Below are 17,805 nucleotides of genomic sequence, written 5' to 3'. Positions count from 1 at the left end.
AATTGTCATGTATATAAATGTTGAATCACTATGTTGTACACCTGAAACTAATGTAATGTAATACCTTGTGTCAACTACCCTTCAATAAAAAAAAAAAAAAACATTTAATGCCAGTTTTCAAGTTATAAAATATGTATTTCACTGCAGAAAACTTGGAAAATACCAAAAAATATAAAAAGTAAAAACCATCTATGAGCCTTAAAAAAAAAAATAAATAAATAAAAATATCCAATGATATATTCCTAATTTTACTTTACACATAAGTAAAATAACTGAATACGATCATTAAAATATAGGTATTTCAAAGTTATCACCAGTCTTGATTATCAAATGGTTCAAAATAGCTAATGCTTACTTATAAATTTTTAGCATATAATTTCATGAGTAAATCTAATTTAATAAATAACTGAGAACCAAACTTTGGTAGAGATTAGTATAAGATATTCATCAATTGCCTGACAAATTAAACTGTTAGGCAGAGTTTATTTTTATCAAAAACCTCATTTTCATCAGGTACATAAACTTTAAATGAAAAATATTCACTATTATATCTTAATTATTTTATATTATCAGAGTCATCATACTTACCTAACTTAGTTTCTTGTTCCCAGGCTTGCTCAATAGTGTGAAGTTTTTCCTTGGTAATCTCCAGTTCTTTGCTTATATACTCCACTTGTTCTTTTAGAGATCCATTTTCACACTGAATAGAACAGAAACATCACCAAAAAAACACACTGTGATTAAGACTAGTACCGTAGAAGTGACATTGTCCTAACTTTATATATTATCTCCTGAAACTCACAAGATTGGTTTTGTTTGTTTCTTTACAAGATCAGAAGTTCCCCCACAGGTAAAACATATATATATATATGGATACACACACATACACATATAAAAATATTATTTAAAAATAATCATCAAAATCTTTTGTATCCAATATGAGGCCCTAGACTTCTGAGTATTAGCTTCTGTCATACTCTTCTTGGCCAAGCTGGAGTACTCACTCAGCTTCACAACCTTCCCAAACCAGTGCTTACTTTCCTCATTCACACAGATTATGACTGCACATTCCTAGCATGCCATCCATGACAGGTTCTGCCTGTTCATAGTAAAAAGAAACAGACAAAATTCTGGCCTTTGCAAGTCCCACCGTTTGGTGTCTGTGGGTATGTAAATGCAACAGGAGTTGGGGAGGCTGTGGAAGGCAGCAGACAGTAAACAGGTGAGCAAACAAAATCATTAAAACGGTCAAGGTAGAAAGAAACAGAATATGGACCCAGAGAATAATAAAAGGAGGTATATCTAGACAGCATGGTTAAAGAAGGTATTAAACACTTGAAAGGCGGCATTTAAGCTGAAACTGAAGGTACGCGAAGGAGCCAATAATGATGAGAAAGCAGTCATGGAAGGAGCTGGTACACTGTAAACCCAGGTGCTCTAAAGCAGGAAAGCGTATGGAGTGTCATAGGGCTTGAGCATGTGAGCAGAAATGAGAGTGAAGAATGGCCGAAGATAAAGTTGGAGAGAGAACAGAGGCAATTCCAGGCAAGGCATTGTATGTCAAAATAAGGAACTGGCATTTAGTTTAATATAAAATAGGGGATCATTTAAATATTTCAAAGAAGACATTTTAAGCAATCATTCTGGGTGTAATGTGGAGAATAAATAAAGGAGTAAATAAAGAAATCAGCAATTAGTCAGGAAGATACTGTAAGGTCCAGGTGAGTGATGACCTGGTTTGGACTAGGGTCACAGCAGTGAAACCAGAAAAGAGGACACATGTGAATTAATTACATTTATGAAGCAAAAATGACAGGCTAAAGAAATGACTAGGAAATAACTCCAATGGTAGCATATATTGATACAGGAACAATTATGAGAGAAATAGATATCAGGAGTTCATTTTAGATATGTTAAATTTGAGATCCTCTTGAAACATGAGTTGTAAAGTAGGTAATTCCATATAGTACTGACAAATCAGACTGGACACATCAGTGTAGGAGCTGGCACATAAATAAAATATTTTAAAGCTTGTTTATTCTTTCTTCTAACAAATAGAATGCCTGCTATATATCAGGTTTTCTAAGCAGTGGACTTCAGTGGTAAAGAAATCCTGTCCTAGAACTTAGTTGTTGGTGAAGTAGTTGGAAAACAAGCCAATGGGCAACACAGTACCAGGTAACAAGTATTGTGAAGAATAATAAAACAGGGTAATGAGATTCTTACAAAAGGGGATGTTACAATGAAAAGCAAGATATGGAAGTGAACTGTGACTTTCTGGTAATGTGCACAATTATAACCCATTTCTAGATGCAGTAAAAACACAGAAGGAAAACAAAAGAGGACTTAGAATGTTTTAAATATCTTTCTACCCTTTTTTCCTTTACTTTGAGACTCTGTCAAGAATAATTCTGGTTTTGCTCCAGATTCTGTTTTCTTCCCCAATGCTAATAATGCCACTCACTTCTACCACTCTCATCTCTCATCTTTAATCATTCTCTCCCTATTAGCTCTGAATTTTCTTTCCCTCTCTCCTCCAACTTCACTGGTCTCTTTCATTAAAAAACAAAAACAAAAACAAAAACTGATAAAATAAAACAAATCCTCCTCTTGATTCTACCTCAACCTATATCTATTTCTCTTTCCTTCAACCATTACATTTCTAGTTTTTTTATTGCTTTATCACCCACTCAGTTTTGTATTTCCTTATAATGCACTCTATTTTTTATATTCTGAACTTGGATTTTCATCACCTTTATTCTCATGAAAGTTTACTCTCAAGAGCACCAATGATTTCCTGATAACCTTTGCACCATGACTTTACACCTTTATCTCTCTCTGAGGCATTTATTAACTGTAATTCTGTGCCAAACCAGAGCTATTAAATACACAAAAATGAATGTAAATAGATTCCTGATATCAAGAAGCTTATATTCTGGTAGGGTAGGCAGACATATAAACACTTATAATACGATGTTATATAACTAGTTACAAAATTAAGGATGAATACAGACCCAAGAGAGTGACTTTGTTCTGTGAGGGATGATGCTCCAGAGAAAAAAAACTAATGCCTGAACAAAGTATCAAAACCGGAAAAGAAACTCACTAAGCAGATGAACTGGAAGAGAGGGAAGGGCTTTTTGAAAGACAAAGGAAAGAGCAGGTATAAAAGAATATACTGAGGAAAAAAAACACTTGCAGAGAGCTGGCAGTTCAGCTTCTTATTCTTTAAGTGACAGACTTTAATAAGCAAGGGTGACAATGGTCAGATGCATGTTTAGAATGATCATTCTGGTGGTAGTAAGGATGTAATGTTGTAGATAGGGATATGAGTAATGGCTACTACAATAAACGTAATAAAGAATGAAAGTAAGACATTGTTAATAGATATGTAGAGAAATACCTATTTAGAGATCTATTTAGAGACACAGAATTAAAACTGAAATGTGGGAAGGAGAGAAAGGCATACAAACAAAATTTTTAAAATTCTAAGATGAAAAATATTCTTCAAGAAGATAGTTAAAAATTACTCATTGATGTTTTCTACAGGAGATTCCTTACTTAAGGATTTTCTAATGCTAGAGAGGAAAGGAAAAGGACATGAAAGTTGAAAAAAAAAGAAAATAAATTGTTACCACACCTAAATATTCAGAATATTCTATAAAATTAACATAATCATGTCTCTTTAGCAAAAACAGTATAAATCAAACTAACCATGATTATTTCTATTTAGTATTAATAAATAATGATTCAGATAATGTTGTCATTGAAAGCTATTCAGAAACTATATGTACATATGAAAGCTATATATGTTTTGCTTTACTGAATATGTCCTTCTAAGAAAGTAAAAGTTTTTAAGCCAACAGTACTAGATCTCATTCCACTCCTATCAGAGGATTAAAAAGAGAGTAAGGCAAAAGATGTAAGCTGCTACTTCTGAAGATGAAGATGAACAAATCAGGAGTTTGTTTTGCCTACTGAGTGTAGGGAGCCCCAGTGGGTCACATTCACAGACTGAATGAGTCTTAGCATGCTCCATCCTGCTTTCCTGTATTTACAGTAAGAAAGGATGGAAATTTGCAGAGCTCATCCATGGTCCAGGAAGAGCCATTATCTTATTCACTCTTAGTCACATCCATCCCAAGCAACACCAATCAGCCAGAGACCATGAGAGAATAATTTACACTGCAATCAGAGCTAAGGGAAAGGGATGGGTCCTTAATGATGCTTCCCCTTAGATTAAAATATCCTATCTGTTCCATGCTCTTTTTTTCTTTTCAAGTGCCTGGGAAAGAGGTTTGAATGAGCAAAGTCATGTAAGTGGACCAAGGAGGATGACCTGGATGAAGTCATCCAGAAGTCACTGTGTACCTATAGGTTAAGTTATCATCAAAGCAGAATGGCTAATATTACAAGATTCAAGGATTACACAAACTTACCTCTAGGTGTTCCAAGTTACTTGCTCTTTGCACGAGCATATTATCTTTTTGTAAGATGTCCCTGTACTTTGCAGTTAGTTCAATGTATTGTTTATTGGACAATTCTAGTTCAGTCAGAGGAACACTATTATCTAGAACTTTTTGGAGAGCTGCAATCTTGAAAATGGCCATTTCCTATGTAAATAAGGATACACTGAGTTAAACTGGTATTTCTTTCTGGTGACGCACTAGCTATTTTTGAGGAGGCTAAGGTAATACATCTGGAAGCAAAACACAATTCAGAATCACTTAAAAAAAGATTTCTCATGTAATAAAAATATTGCAATAATTATTTTCTTTCATATAAGAAATAGTATTATTTGGCAATTTAAAATCATGTTTAAAAAAAAAATAAAGGGAATCCTTTTATAACTCCTGTCATAGTAAAATGAAATTCAGTTAATTTCAGAAAAACGTAATACACAGTGGCAAGAAAACATATTACTCAGAATGTATATTTGGACGGCTTTTCTAAATTCCATTAAGACTACAAAAAGAACTTGCCTTTAGACAGCTGAATGGCAAAATTAGCACTACCACAGGTAACCTTTATAGCTCAGCTATTATACAGATGGAGGGGTTAAATAAGAGGAAACTTTTTGTTTACATGAAGGAAACACTACTTAGGGAGAAAAACCTCCCATCATAGCTACCTGTACTATATAATATCAAAGGCTGTAAGTTACTTGGCTCATGTTCTACTCATCAGCTCCAGAGCTATATAAAAAGTCACTATTCAAATACACTGTATTAATGTCAAACAAAGTCTGAACTTTGAAGTTCTCTCCAAGGAAAACTGATGAATTAGTACAAGGAATAACCAAACTTACAAAGTGAGGAAGAAAGAATTTCTAACTCATTCATGAAGGAAAATATTTGTAATGGTGCTTTTAGATCTCATTTTGACAACTTTTCTTTCTAAGCAAGTATACGCTACTCTGCTTTACCCTTGGAATACAGTTTTCATTCATTAATGGTTGGGGGAGGGGTTTCCCATTCCTTAAAAATACATACACCCCTTTTTTGACTTTCCAATTGTTGCCAAAAACAATTCAGGTTCAACAATCTGGTTGAAGAAAACATTCTAATTCTTTTTTCCCCTGTATTTCATGCACTAGATATATTTGTAATAGTCCAAGAAAAGTATATTCTACAAAACCTAATGCAAAAATAAAAACAAGAATATTTTTTAAGTCTCAAAATTTCTTTATCACATGTCCAAACAAAAAGAGTTCACTTTCAACAGGTTCCTTGTTATATCAGGTGTCAGCTCTAAGATCACACTAATGTTAGGTTATTAGTGTGACAATTTCACCCATTACTATCTTTAAAAAGGGATGGTAGGGAACCCAAGTTCATTTGGTTTTATTTTGAAATCTGTGTTTACATGATGCTATGCAAATTTAAACATGTAAACTGAACATGTACATGGTTAAAATAAACTAAGATTAGATGTAAAGTAAGGCGAAGAATACACATGGCATGCACCTTTTTGTGTTTTTGTTAATATTTGCAAAAAGAAACATTAGAAGGAAAATTAGGTACCTACAGGGGGTAGGGCAGAATGGAGTGAAAGGCATAGGGACAGAAGATTTCTGTGACTATCCTTCTGAACACATGCATTTATATATTCAAATTTAATGAAAAAAGAAAACAAAAGCAAACCCCGAAATTGAAAACAAAAGCCTAACTATATATCAAACACAAAAAGAGGAGGATTATTTCAAGTTACCTTAGAATATATTGCCTTAACTACATATCCTTAATGAGAGATAGTCTAAAGAATATAACAACTGTAAAGAAAGTGTAAACTAAATCTGGTAGCACTGCTGTTGTTAATACCAACACAAGACTGTCTTCAAACTAATGTGTGATATTGTAGGATAAAACAAATATTTAATGTTAATAATAGAGATTGCCATGTAAGAAAAGAGAAGTACAGGTACAAAATCAAAGATCAGTAGAAGATCCATACTGTTAACTTATACCATAGTATTAAATATGAATTGGAAATAACCATATAAACTCATAGTTTAATATGTACATATTTCCCTAACTTGCCCACCACTGAAACCTTAAGAGCAATGACACCTACTGACCAGTTTTTGGTATGGAAATGCCTTCTCTACTAAAAAGGACCAGGGCTTTTTAGAGAAATGCCTTATTTCAAGTCTGGGTAAGAGTATCTAAGGTAAGTCTTAGAGATCTTGTGCCAGAAAACAAACCAAGCTTTGAAACTTGGTTCAATGACTAATGGATTCTTGTCAAAAGGACACAGAGCCAGATTTAAAAGGCTCCCACTAGCTAAAGTTGAGACAAAAGAATGACTCCAACCAACTAAAACACACTGAATATTTAAACTTGTGTGAGTCTATAATGATAGTTAAAGAAAAGAAAGCTGAGGGAGTGGAAAACAGATGTAGAGTACACCAACTTTGATTTCTGAAAACTGGTTATTACAAGGAAAGAATGAAGTTTTTATCTTGCCTTTTTAGTGTGATCTATAATTCAAGATAACCAAATAGCCCAGGCAAAAGAGGGAAAGCTCTTTATTACACAAACAAATATCTACTAATAAATATTGAAAGCATAAGTAGAAAATCATGATTTTTGCAACTCCTAATGAAATAACTGAGAAAGGCAGTAATGTTCATCAGTAGATGCTGAAGCATTAGGAGGACTGACAAAAAATTGGTTATTTGCATGGTACCAAGATATCACCAGTTAACTAAATCACTTACTAATAGAGATATGGCTGTGCCCCCATTAATACAGTAATCAATCATGAAAACTAGGACTACCACACATTCCATCTTTTGAAGTAATATAAAATAAAGTACAAAGCATTATTTATGAAGTGTTTTTGCCAAAAATGTTTAACCTGATATAACGAAGGCTTCAGAGCTAACTGTTAGTAAATACAATGGATACAGGAACAAGTAAAACTGTGCAAGAAAATAATCAGATAAATCTTCAACACTTTTCAGATAGAAAAAACAAACAGTGGAGATTCTATATTTAAAAGACTTAGGACATGTAACTTCCAAATGAAATGCAGGGTCCTTGACTGGTTCCTGGAACAACTGAGGGAATGTGAAGATGTTCTGGATATTAGATAATGTAAAAGAATTATTGTCTATTTTCTTAAGTGTGATAAATTGTCATTACATAAACAAAAAACTGTTTCTCAGAGATGCACACTCAAATATTTAGGAGAGAAATGTCCACAGTATAAATATTCCAACAAAAACATAGATGAAGCAATTGTGACAGAATGTTAATGTTAACTGTTAATCCAGGTGATGGCTGTTCATTATACTAATCCTGTCTTCTTCATGTCTTAAAATTTATATAGTCAGAAAAAAACCAAAATGTACCTTAAATCGCTGCAAACGACCAATTTTTTCACCAATTTCAGCCTCCATTGATACCAATTCATTCTTCTGTTTCCCATTTTCTTTTCTAAGTTGTTGCTCCATTTCTACTAACATAGTATACTGTCTTATGAGTGTCTTTTCGTTCACCTGCAGCACTGTGATTTTTCTACTACTTTCTGAAAGTGTTTTTTTCATTTCATCCGTATCCAGCTGAAGAACATTGAGCAAATTCTGCACGAAGACACATTTATATTGTTTGTTAAACCTAGTTACCTTGGTTTGTATATTGATTATATGGTATATTGATTTTAATCATGTTGATAAATATTGCATATTGATTTTACTGATTTTAATCATGTTGATAAATATTGTATATTGATTTTAAAAGTGTTTTACTTACATTATATTCTTTTACTCTTACAGTATCTTGTTGGATTTGATCCTCAAGTTTTCTCTTTTCCTCTTTCATTGTGTCAGATTCTGTTTCCCAGATCTCCTTTTCACTTAAAACAAAAAAAATGACAAGAGAATAAGCCTCAGAAGACATTCAACTACAGGAATAGAAAACTATAGATTACAGAAATACTAAGTTTTTATAAAATAAGAGACAGCATAGCTACCTACTTGGTATCTGATAACATAAGATCAGATAATTACCTGATAATCCATTCAAAAGGATTTAACCTAGAAGTTATATTTTTACTTAATAAATATAAGGTAAGGAAACTATTTTATCAAATTATTTTCATTATTCCATGAATCATCACTCTATAGGAGTTAAGACAATTGAAGATGAATCTTATAAACATTTTATTAAAAATTAGAAAGTGATTAGGAAAATAATCAATACTCTAAATTAATTCTGGAAATTAAGTCTCAATATTCTGACCCAACTCTTAAATTTAAGTGTTAAATACTTGCAAAATATTTAGAATGCAAACAACATTAAAAATCACTAGACTGTGCACACTGCTACCTTCCCAAGAGAGACTCCACAGTCACCTGTAATTTTCCTCGGCTCAGACGTGGACATATGACTGGGACAGTTCACTAGCTCAATTCTAGCTCATAAGATCTGTGCCACAGTCCCTAGAAAAAAAATTTTAATCTAAAAATAAAAAGTTATGCGGAAAAAAATGCCCCTGTTCTTCAGTGGGCACAGTTCCGTGCTCCTTGAACTCTAGCATCTATTTTAAAACCACAGTAGGAGATAATGACAACCCCTAAATATGACCTACAGTTAGCTTCAGGCTTCTGGTTAGATCAGATAATAATCACCCTTCATGTTTAAATCACCTTTGATCAAGTATTCTGATCACTACTAAGGAAGATATTCTATTGATATAGATGATATCAATGCAGAAACATATTCTTTATAAAAATATATGAATAATGATGACAGTGATGATGAAAAATGATGCTAACAGCTGACATTTACAAAGTGTTCATATGTGCCATGGCATTTACAAAATGCTTGTATCTTGAGTATCTTCATGTAACAGTTCACTTAAATTTAATAACAACCCTGTGGAAAGATATTACTATCTCAGAATTTTAAAGAAAAGGAAACAAAGTGGAGGGGAAGAAGACATGAGGACAAGTAAAACAAAATACCTCAATATTTTTAATATTACTTTCATTATTTACAAGAATATGTTACCATGATCTTTATAAAGTTTTGATGACACCTATACCTTAGATATTCTTTGTATAATAGGCTTTGTTGATGACGAATTACTGCAAATTTTCTGTTATACTCTTCAAGAGAATCTTCTAAATTCTTTAACTTATTTTCTTTATATTCTAGTTCCTAAAAATTGGTTTAAAAATAACAATGAAAAAAACCATCAGAATGTATTTTAAATTTGAAGGTATAAATTAATATTCTAACAAGATTGTAAAAAAATATAAAAGAGAATAGTTACCAAATCAGTCATTTCTGTAATATTTTGAACATTTCAATTTAAGGCATACAGAATGAGGCAATACATATGAAAGTGCTCTAAAACAGGTACAATTATTTTTATCATATGAGAGTTACAATAACCATACTATCAGAATTAGTAGTTACAAACTTACCTCTAGTCATTCTGCCCACATAAACTTCTGTGAACACACATATTTACACCTCCACTCATATTATCCTTTTCAGTTATTTCATTTTAAAGATGAAAAAACTGAGATTAGAAATATTAAGTAACTTACTCAACATTAAAAAACTCCTTAGCACTACACTTAGCAACCATTTGCTGAGAACATATGTCAAGCTTGGTGCCAGGTGCTTTACATATATGCAGACTTAACACTCGAGTTCAGTCTGTCTGGTTCCAGAGGCTTTGCTACTTCCATCACTCTCTGTTGCTTTAGGACTGGGAGGCCAAGTACCTGTTTTGCTACTTTGAACAGGCTTTCAAGATTCCCAATTAGTGTTCTCTAATCCATCAGAAGGCTTATGATATGTCTGAAAAACACCACATATTTTGTCTCAAGTAACATGACAATACCATCCTGCCATTACTTGTTGACAGTATTCCTGTACTGCAGAGTAAGAGGAATCATGAGTTATTCTGCCTGTCAATCATATACTTCGTATGAAAGACACTTTCATATTTAGCTTTCTGTATTTGTATGCAAAAGTGCACAAGGTGTGCCAGCGTACTTCTCATGCTGATGAGTGGAATAAACTGTTTTTATTCCTATTAGTCAATCTAACATCAAAATCTATGTAAACTATATCTCACTATTAATATTCTAAGAACTCAAAGGAACACATGAAGACCAAATTTTAAAAATTTAGCCTAAAATTAAAAGCCTCAATTAAAAAACTAAAATTAAATTTAAATTTAAAAAATACTATTAATTTCTTTTGTTATTCACATGTAAAATTTTCAGTACCTGTAAGATACGTATTAAATATTCATTTTGTGAATTAATGATATTGGCAGTAGATGGCGCTATCCCATCAGGTAAGTCTACTCCTTTAAAAAAAAAGTTTGATCCTTGTGATTGTCGTAAAAGACTGGTCTCTTTTTCAAGATGCTCAATCTGGAAACAAACAGTTCAGGAATGAGAAGCACATCTCCTACACCCAAAGAAAGACAAATTTAAAAGCAGTAAATTTACACTTTCTACTGAGGATTTTAAAAAGTAAATATAGAATGCCCTGTCCCCAATTATTTAAACCATGCTTTAATTTCTACTTAGAATACCTAGATACAGATTTAGAGTCTCTGTATTCTCTTATATCACAAGGTGTTTATTTTTCCATTTAATTTAAAAGAAAAAATCCAAACAGGAGCTTTTTTAATGTTAAAAAAAAATAACAGGGGCATAAATAGTATGCCATAGTCATATAAAAAACTTAAAGTTTCATGTTAAACTTATGTTCATAATGCTCAGCATTTTCTATTATTTACTAAAATTGTCACCTTTAAATTTGCTTTTGCCAACTGCTGACAGTAATTTATAGCTTCCCTCCGAGATTCCCTGAGCTCCTGTCTTAATTCTTCATTCCGTCCAGTAAGTTGATTAACTTGGGCTTTCAAATGCAGATTGGCATCAAAGATTCCTTCGGCATTCTTTGATTCTATAGCCTAATATATTTAGATTAAAGAAGCGTGAAGAAAAACCACTAAAATCATCCAAAAAACACCTTCCCTTTAAATAAACTTCACATTTAAGCATTTTACTATTCCCATTGCATGCATAACAAAATATGCCAAATCTACTTCTTATTTATTAATTTAAATTTATAAAACTCTAGTTTAACTTACATTAGTATTAACAAGCATAGTAATTATTTCATTATAACAATTAACAAACATCTAGCTAATCTTGGTGTATTGGCAGACTAGAAAGAGTTGGAGAGGAATAAGATGACTAGGGTTCAAATTTTAACCAATCTCTTACTAGCTGGGGAAGTGGTATTCTTTATACCTTAGTTTCCTTATCACTAAAGAAGAGGAAATAATGTTAGCTCTGCCCACTGCACAAGGTTTTATATAGTCAAAATGAGATAATTTATATGTAAATGATTTGAAACTATGAAGCATCTGAATTTAAAGGATGAGCAAAGGAATGAAATAGCTACTACATTCAATTAAGTGAATTTTTCATTGCTTCCATTCCATACAGTTGAAGCATATATGATAACAAAGGCAAAGTATGATAACAGTATTATCCAAAAGTACTGGATAAGAAAAAAAAAGTCAAATATCAAAGTGTTGTCAAAGATGCCTCACCAGTCCTAATTCTCCAACAATGGCACACATAAATATACATACACCCATGGAAACATCTATGTAAAGCAAGATATAAATATATTTGGACTTGAAAAGAATTGTATAGAACAAAACTACTATATACAAAGCAAAGCTTCAGAAAAGAGGATAGAGGACAAAGTTAAGATGAGTAAACCAAATGTAAACTACTCAGAAGGGCAGCAGACATATAACAATAAGCCTTTACCCTAAAGAGATCAGAGCGGACCATTTGTAGCAGTAAGTTATGCTAATTCAAAGGGGATCCAGGAAGATGGAAGGAGGTATTCTGATGGACACCAAAGTAGTCTAGCTGGTTGTCTTCCTAAGAAACAGCACTATGTTTTGGTAAAATGAGATTGGATCAGGTGGTAATTAGGGACACTGAAAAATATCCTGTAGCAACAGAAAGTGAAATGAAGTGCATAATCTAAAATTATCCAATCTTAAGTATCACTGATTCTGAAGATCTCTTAGAGGAGGTATTGTTAGGTCATTTGTGGCTTTCAGACAGGTCATATCAATCAGAAAAAAAAAACAAAAACACAGAAAAGAAGCAGATGAAATATCTGGAAGCAGTGGTCCTGGGAAGGTCAGAGGCTGTCAACTGAGAAGGAAAAAGAATTTCCCAGGCTACTCACTCTGTATTTGGTCCCTAAGCAGAGTTTCCTTTGGACCTGAGATGATGCAGTACAAGTAGTGAGTAGCACCACAGACTAAAGATGTCCACATAAGGAAGCATGAAGAGTGATTCTAGACATTCGAAATGGAAGAGGCAAAACAAACTCACCAAGTGGTGAAGCAAAGACAGAATGAGTAATATATGAGGGGAATTAAACGTTTCTCATAAATTTCATCAAATGATTTTCTTGCCTCAGGAAGTTTCTGACATACCAGTACACTCTTCCTCTCTAACAATATAGTGCTGTTTAAAAAATAGTGTCGAACTATTGACTAACCATAACAAAAGCAATTCAATAAGTAAGAATGCCTTCTATTTAAATCAAGCAAAAATTTGGGAAATAATGTATGCTAAATCTCCAAGCTAAATATGCTAAATGTGTTCAGATTATGTAAATGGCATGTAATTAAATATTAATATAAAATATATATTTTATTCAAGCTTATGTAATGGATGTTAATACTATAGAATCTTAAGTCCCTAAATGGTAAATATAAATAGAGTAATATCTGATGGCTAAAATCTTTCCTGTAGCAATGCTTAAGACTCTAATATTTACAACATTCTTACTATATTCTATGATACTTCTAGGTTTATGGCATAAGGTCCTAACAGACCTACCTTCCTGCATTTAGACAGTGAATACGGAAAACAACTACTTAAAGTTTCTACAAAATGAACAAAGGCAAGCAGACTTTGGTGGGTACTTGCAACTTGGAAGACAGGACCTGCAACAAGTGAATTTGCCATTTTTAAGGCATTATTGTTGAGGGCAGGCTGCTGACATAGTGACCTGTAATTTTCTGGACTAGGAACCAGAAGGTAAGAGCCCAAAGTGAGAGGGGGAATCCCAGAGGAAAAAGAGCCAACAAAAGGTAGCTCCAAATTCTGTGTAAAAACTCTGCCAGGTCTCAGCTGACCCTTGAAAGATAAGAATGGAGATGACAGAGGAAAGTATCAGTGAATCTGTAGCATATAAATAGCAGTTATCCAATATGGAGAAGAAAAAATAAAAAATTAGGGGAAAAAAAACTGAACAGAGCCCCAGGGACCTGTGAGACAGTATCGGAAAGTCTAACACGTGTCACTGACATCCCAGAGAGAATGGGACAATAAAAAGTAACAAGATACAAAGGTGTCAATTTTTCAGTTGTGAATAACATAAGTAAACAGATTCATGAAGTTCAAATTCCAAACAAAATATACATAGACACACACACACCCCAACCTAGGCACATTATGGTCAAACTGGTGAAAACCAAATATAACGGAAAATTTTGAAAGCAGCCTGAGAGAAACTACATATTACATACAGGGAGACAATGACTCATATTACAGTAGATGCCTTATCAGAAACTATGGAGGCCAGTAGACAGTGGAACATCTTTAAAGTATGAAACAATAAAACTATTTTACATGTGAAATGCTTTTTTTTAATATAATATGAAAAAAGAACTTACATTAACAAGTCTTTCAAGACTAGGGATAATTAGAGATGTTTCTCCTTCTTTAACATCAGGATCTTTCTGCATTTCCTTAATAGCTTGCAATATTTCTTTCATACCTTCTTCAAGTTGCTTATTTTCTTCAACTAATTCTTTCACTAAAATGACATTTTTCTCATTGAATGAAGAGATCTTTTATAGATGACAGATATTTCACTTATAGAAAAAATACTCACTTGGTAAATGCAAATGTAAATAAATGTACAAAAAATTCAACTATGAATCCAACTTGTGAATAGTTGAGTTAAAACCTGTTGATAAGGCTTGTAAAGATGAGTTAAATGGTATACCTATTTAAATCATGTGCACATACATATATATCTCATAGCTGAAAGATATAAATCATAAGCATACTTTGTTTTTACTTTTATATTAAAAAATTTCAAATTTGTTTTTCTAACTTCATGTTAATTAAACAAAAAAGAAAAAGCGGACTTATTTATCATCACAATAAATTCAGATTAATAACATTTTCAGACAATGAATACAGCATGGCACACCAAATGGATGAATAAGAAAGACCAAAGTCTATATATTATGGAGGTAGTTAAGGCTAAAACAGACTAGAAAACAGAAATGTATTAAGGTCTTTCCTGATTCATGATTTTCAGTATAAGAAAAACAAGCATAGAAAAGTAAAAGATAATGATAACTTACATTTACTCTGAAATTTGGCTACGATTATTCTACTTCTTTCTAAATCTCTTTCCTTTTCTATTAGTTGTCTTGAAAGAAATTCATTCTGAACAAAAAACAAATAGAATAAAAATTGATTTTTTTTTTACAAAGCATCACAACAGTTTATAGTTTTCAAGGTAAAACAATGTTGACCAATTGAGGTATAATACCACAAAAACAAGCTGTAGTGGCACAGCTTATTTATAAAAATAAAATAAAACCTAAAAGGTAACAACTGATGGTAATCCTCAACCTTCTTTCCCCCACCCCCATGGCAAAAGGAAAACAGATGCAATGAAAGTTTCTGTCTTATTACCACGATCGCTTCTTCTGATGGTCTCCTTCACACTACCTGTTCTGCCTGGCTTCTGTGGTCCTCAAGCTCTATTTCTGCACTTCTACTCTGTGCTTCTGTGATCAGTAGGTCCTGTGCTATGACTTCATGCTAAAGAAACGTTTAAAAATTAGGCAAGTCAATGAGTTCCTATCAAATGTACTGCATTTTTGATATTTAAAAAACAGAATGTGTATAAATTCCTTATTTTAATTAATACTTACAGAACTTTTTTAGAGAAGTCAAACAAAGAGAAAGTAAGAAAGCGATCCCAGGAATAAAATTTACAGGAAAGCTCACCTGAGATCTAAGAAATACTAGTTCTCTCCATAGCTGTTCTATAAGATTTTCAACTTGATCTATCTAAGATAATTCTGATTGTGCAGTAGGTGGCACAGGATTCAGATTAACTTCACATTTACTTTTCAAAAGCTCTGTCTGTAAAGGCACATTATTTCCTCTTACATCTTCTTTCACACTATCAGCATGTTTTATTTGGGTTTGAGCCTGTTCTTCTGATATTGCTACTTGTGATTTATCCATGTCAGCTCTATTATCATGAATATGTTGATGAAATATTATAGATTTTTGCCTAAGTGATAACTTCTGCATTAAGTCTGAAGCTGTTGACAAGGCTTGTAAAGATGAACTGCTTTTTTTTGTATGAAACTAATCTGCTCAAGTGCCTGATGGCTTCTTGATACTATCTTCAAACAGTCGTCAGAGAGAGAGTATAAGTCGTCATTTATTCCTTCATGGCTCTCCCTACTAAAGGTACTAACAACTCTAGATTTCTTAAAGATTGGAGACATGGTGCTTTAAAAATCTCCCTTATTGTAATAGTTGGAGGTGAATTACTATCTTTTACTTGTACAGATGAAGAATGTCTAGTTAAAGAGACAAAAGGATCCACTTCACTTTCTGCACTATGCTGAGTCTCAGGTAACATTGCTGATGACGATCCTATGGTCACACTCTCTTCTGGCTCATTCTGATATGACTGTGGAATACTGAATGATGGGCTCTTTTGCCACAGTTCTATTTTATCTGAACTCATCTGTATTCAGAATAAATAATATCTCAGTCAATCTTTGCATCAACAGCTTATTTAAATAAGAAAACACTTTTCTTTTATTTAACAACTATAAAAAGAAGTAACTGTCCAGAATGAGATCATGGGAGCAGGGATGACAGCACAGACAGTTACACTTCTCTGTGCAACAGCAATGCCGTACTGTTTACCTTTGATTGTGCTGCATTCCTATTTTTGAGGCTCACAAAATCAAATTTCCTTTCTCCTATTTTATTCTCTAGAGAAGAGTTTTCAGTTAAGTTCAGGTCCTCAATGGTTAATCCTATATATGAAAGAATTAACAAATTAGAAATATAAAAATAACTCTCTATTACTCTAGTGCTCTAATTCTTAAAAACTAGGACCAAGTTTTCAGTCAAACAAAAGGTAGATTATTTCCAAAATCCTTTACCCACATGTAGCTGATGAAATCTTGTGATTTTGCTCTTTTAATAAGATATTAATAATATGAGAACTAATATGAATTTTAGCTTCTCCATCATTCTTTGCCCATTCTACACTAAAGTATTAATAAGTATGAAAGTAGTTAAAAGACATATAAAGAAAGATATGAATAATCAATAATGAGTTAACTGGTTAATATATTAACAAATAATGAAGTTTGGCTCTTCTATAAATGTTTTGATGTTATAGAAACCATATGATAAGAAAAACAACAAAAACCCAACAAAAAAATAAACACACACCTCTATTATTCACAGGTACTTGTAGACTTTGCTCAAGTTAAAAAAAGTCCCTTCTCTGTAGTCTTCTTACGAAAAGGCACTGCAATAGCTAGTATAAAACTTAGCCAACTACTGTTCTCTTGATAACAAGAGAAACAAATACACAAAAATGCTAATTTGTATTCAATAAAATGTAACTTTCACTTAGTAAAGTAATTTACAAAGGAAGTTTTCGATGCATAGCTCTTAAGGGAAAATATTAACAGGAACATACATTGACACAGAAGAAACTGCTTTATCATTACTAATCACAATGTATTGGGATTGTCTCTAAGTTAATAGAGACTATACTGCAAATATTTCAGAAGTCCATGATTCTGAAGTTTATTTTCTATTCACTTTCTTTTTAACACCTGCTTCAGATTTATATGACATTTATATACTCCTCTCAAGCAATTATTTTCATTTATTAAGCTTGTAGCAGAGTCACAGTAATACAGCAAAAATATTTCTAACATACAGAAAACTTAGATCCATACAATTTATTTTCCAATGATTCTTTTCTAGGTTTAGAATAACTGAAAATACCTGAGGTTGCAGTTCTCTTTCCTCTTTCTTGAGCCATTTGGCGTATTTTTTTTTTCAGATCAAGTCGTTCTTCCTCTAGACTTTCAATCTACAAAGTATAAATTATTAGTATTCCTTTTTATTTCAACCAGGGAAATAACTAATTG

The 17,805-nt window shown here is 32.6% G+C and overlaps 1 protein-coding gene and 1 pseudogene across 6 annotated transcripts in view; both read right to left on the bottom strand.

Annotated features, from left to right (window-relative positions):
• Positions 1–17,805, bottom strand: part of CEP290 (centrosomal protein 290) — a 97,526-nt gene that overhangs the window by 58,471 nt on the left and 21,250 nt on the right. For all 6 annotated transcript variants that reach the window (XM_057486885.1, XM_057486883.1, XM_057486886.1 and 3 more), the window contains 11 exons: positions 17,660–17,747; positions 16,556–16,668; positions 14,959–15,043; positions 14,257–14,399; positions 11,284–11,448; positions 10,751–10,900; positions 9,550–9,665; positions 8,256–8,358; positions 7,856–8,086; positions 4,440–4,613; positions 589–700 (listed from right to left, as the gene is read on the bottom strand). In XM_057486885.1, coding sequence (XP_057342868.1) covers positions 589–700; positions 4,440–4,613; positions 7,856–8,086; positions 8,256–8,358; positions 9,550–9,665; positions 10,751–10,900; positions 11,284–11,448; positions 14,257–14,399; positions 14,959–15,043; positions 16,556–16,668; positions 17,660–17,747 — 1,480 coding nt within the window. The remainder of the gene's footprint in view (positions 1–588; positions 701–4,439; positions 4,614–7,855; positions 8,087–8,255; positions 8,359–9,549; positions 9,666–10,750; positions 10,901–11,283; positions 11,449–14,256; positions 14,400–14,958; positions 15,044–16,555; positions 16,669–17,659; positions 17,748–17,805) is intronic.
• On the bottom strand, positions 15,517–16,547 carry LOC130679108 (uncharacterized; annotated as a pseudogene).

Source organism: Manis pentadactyla, chromosome 10 (assembly GCF_030020395.1).
Source record: "Manis pentadactyla isolate mManPen7 chromosome 10, mManPen7.hap1, whole genome shotgun sequence".
Lineage (NCBI taxonomy): Eukaryota > Metazoa > Chordata > Mammalia > Pholidota > Manidae > Manis > Manis pentadactyla.
This window is presented reverse-complemented; position numbering and strand designations above follow the sequence as displayed.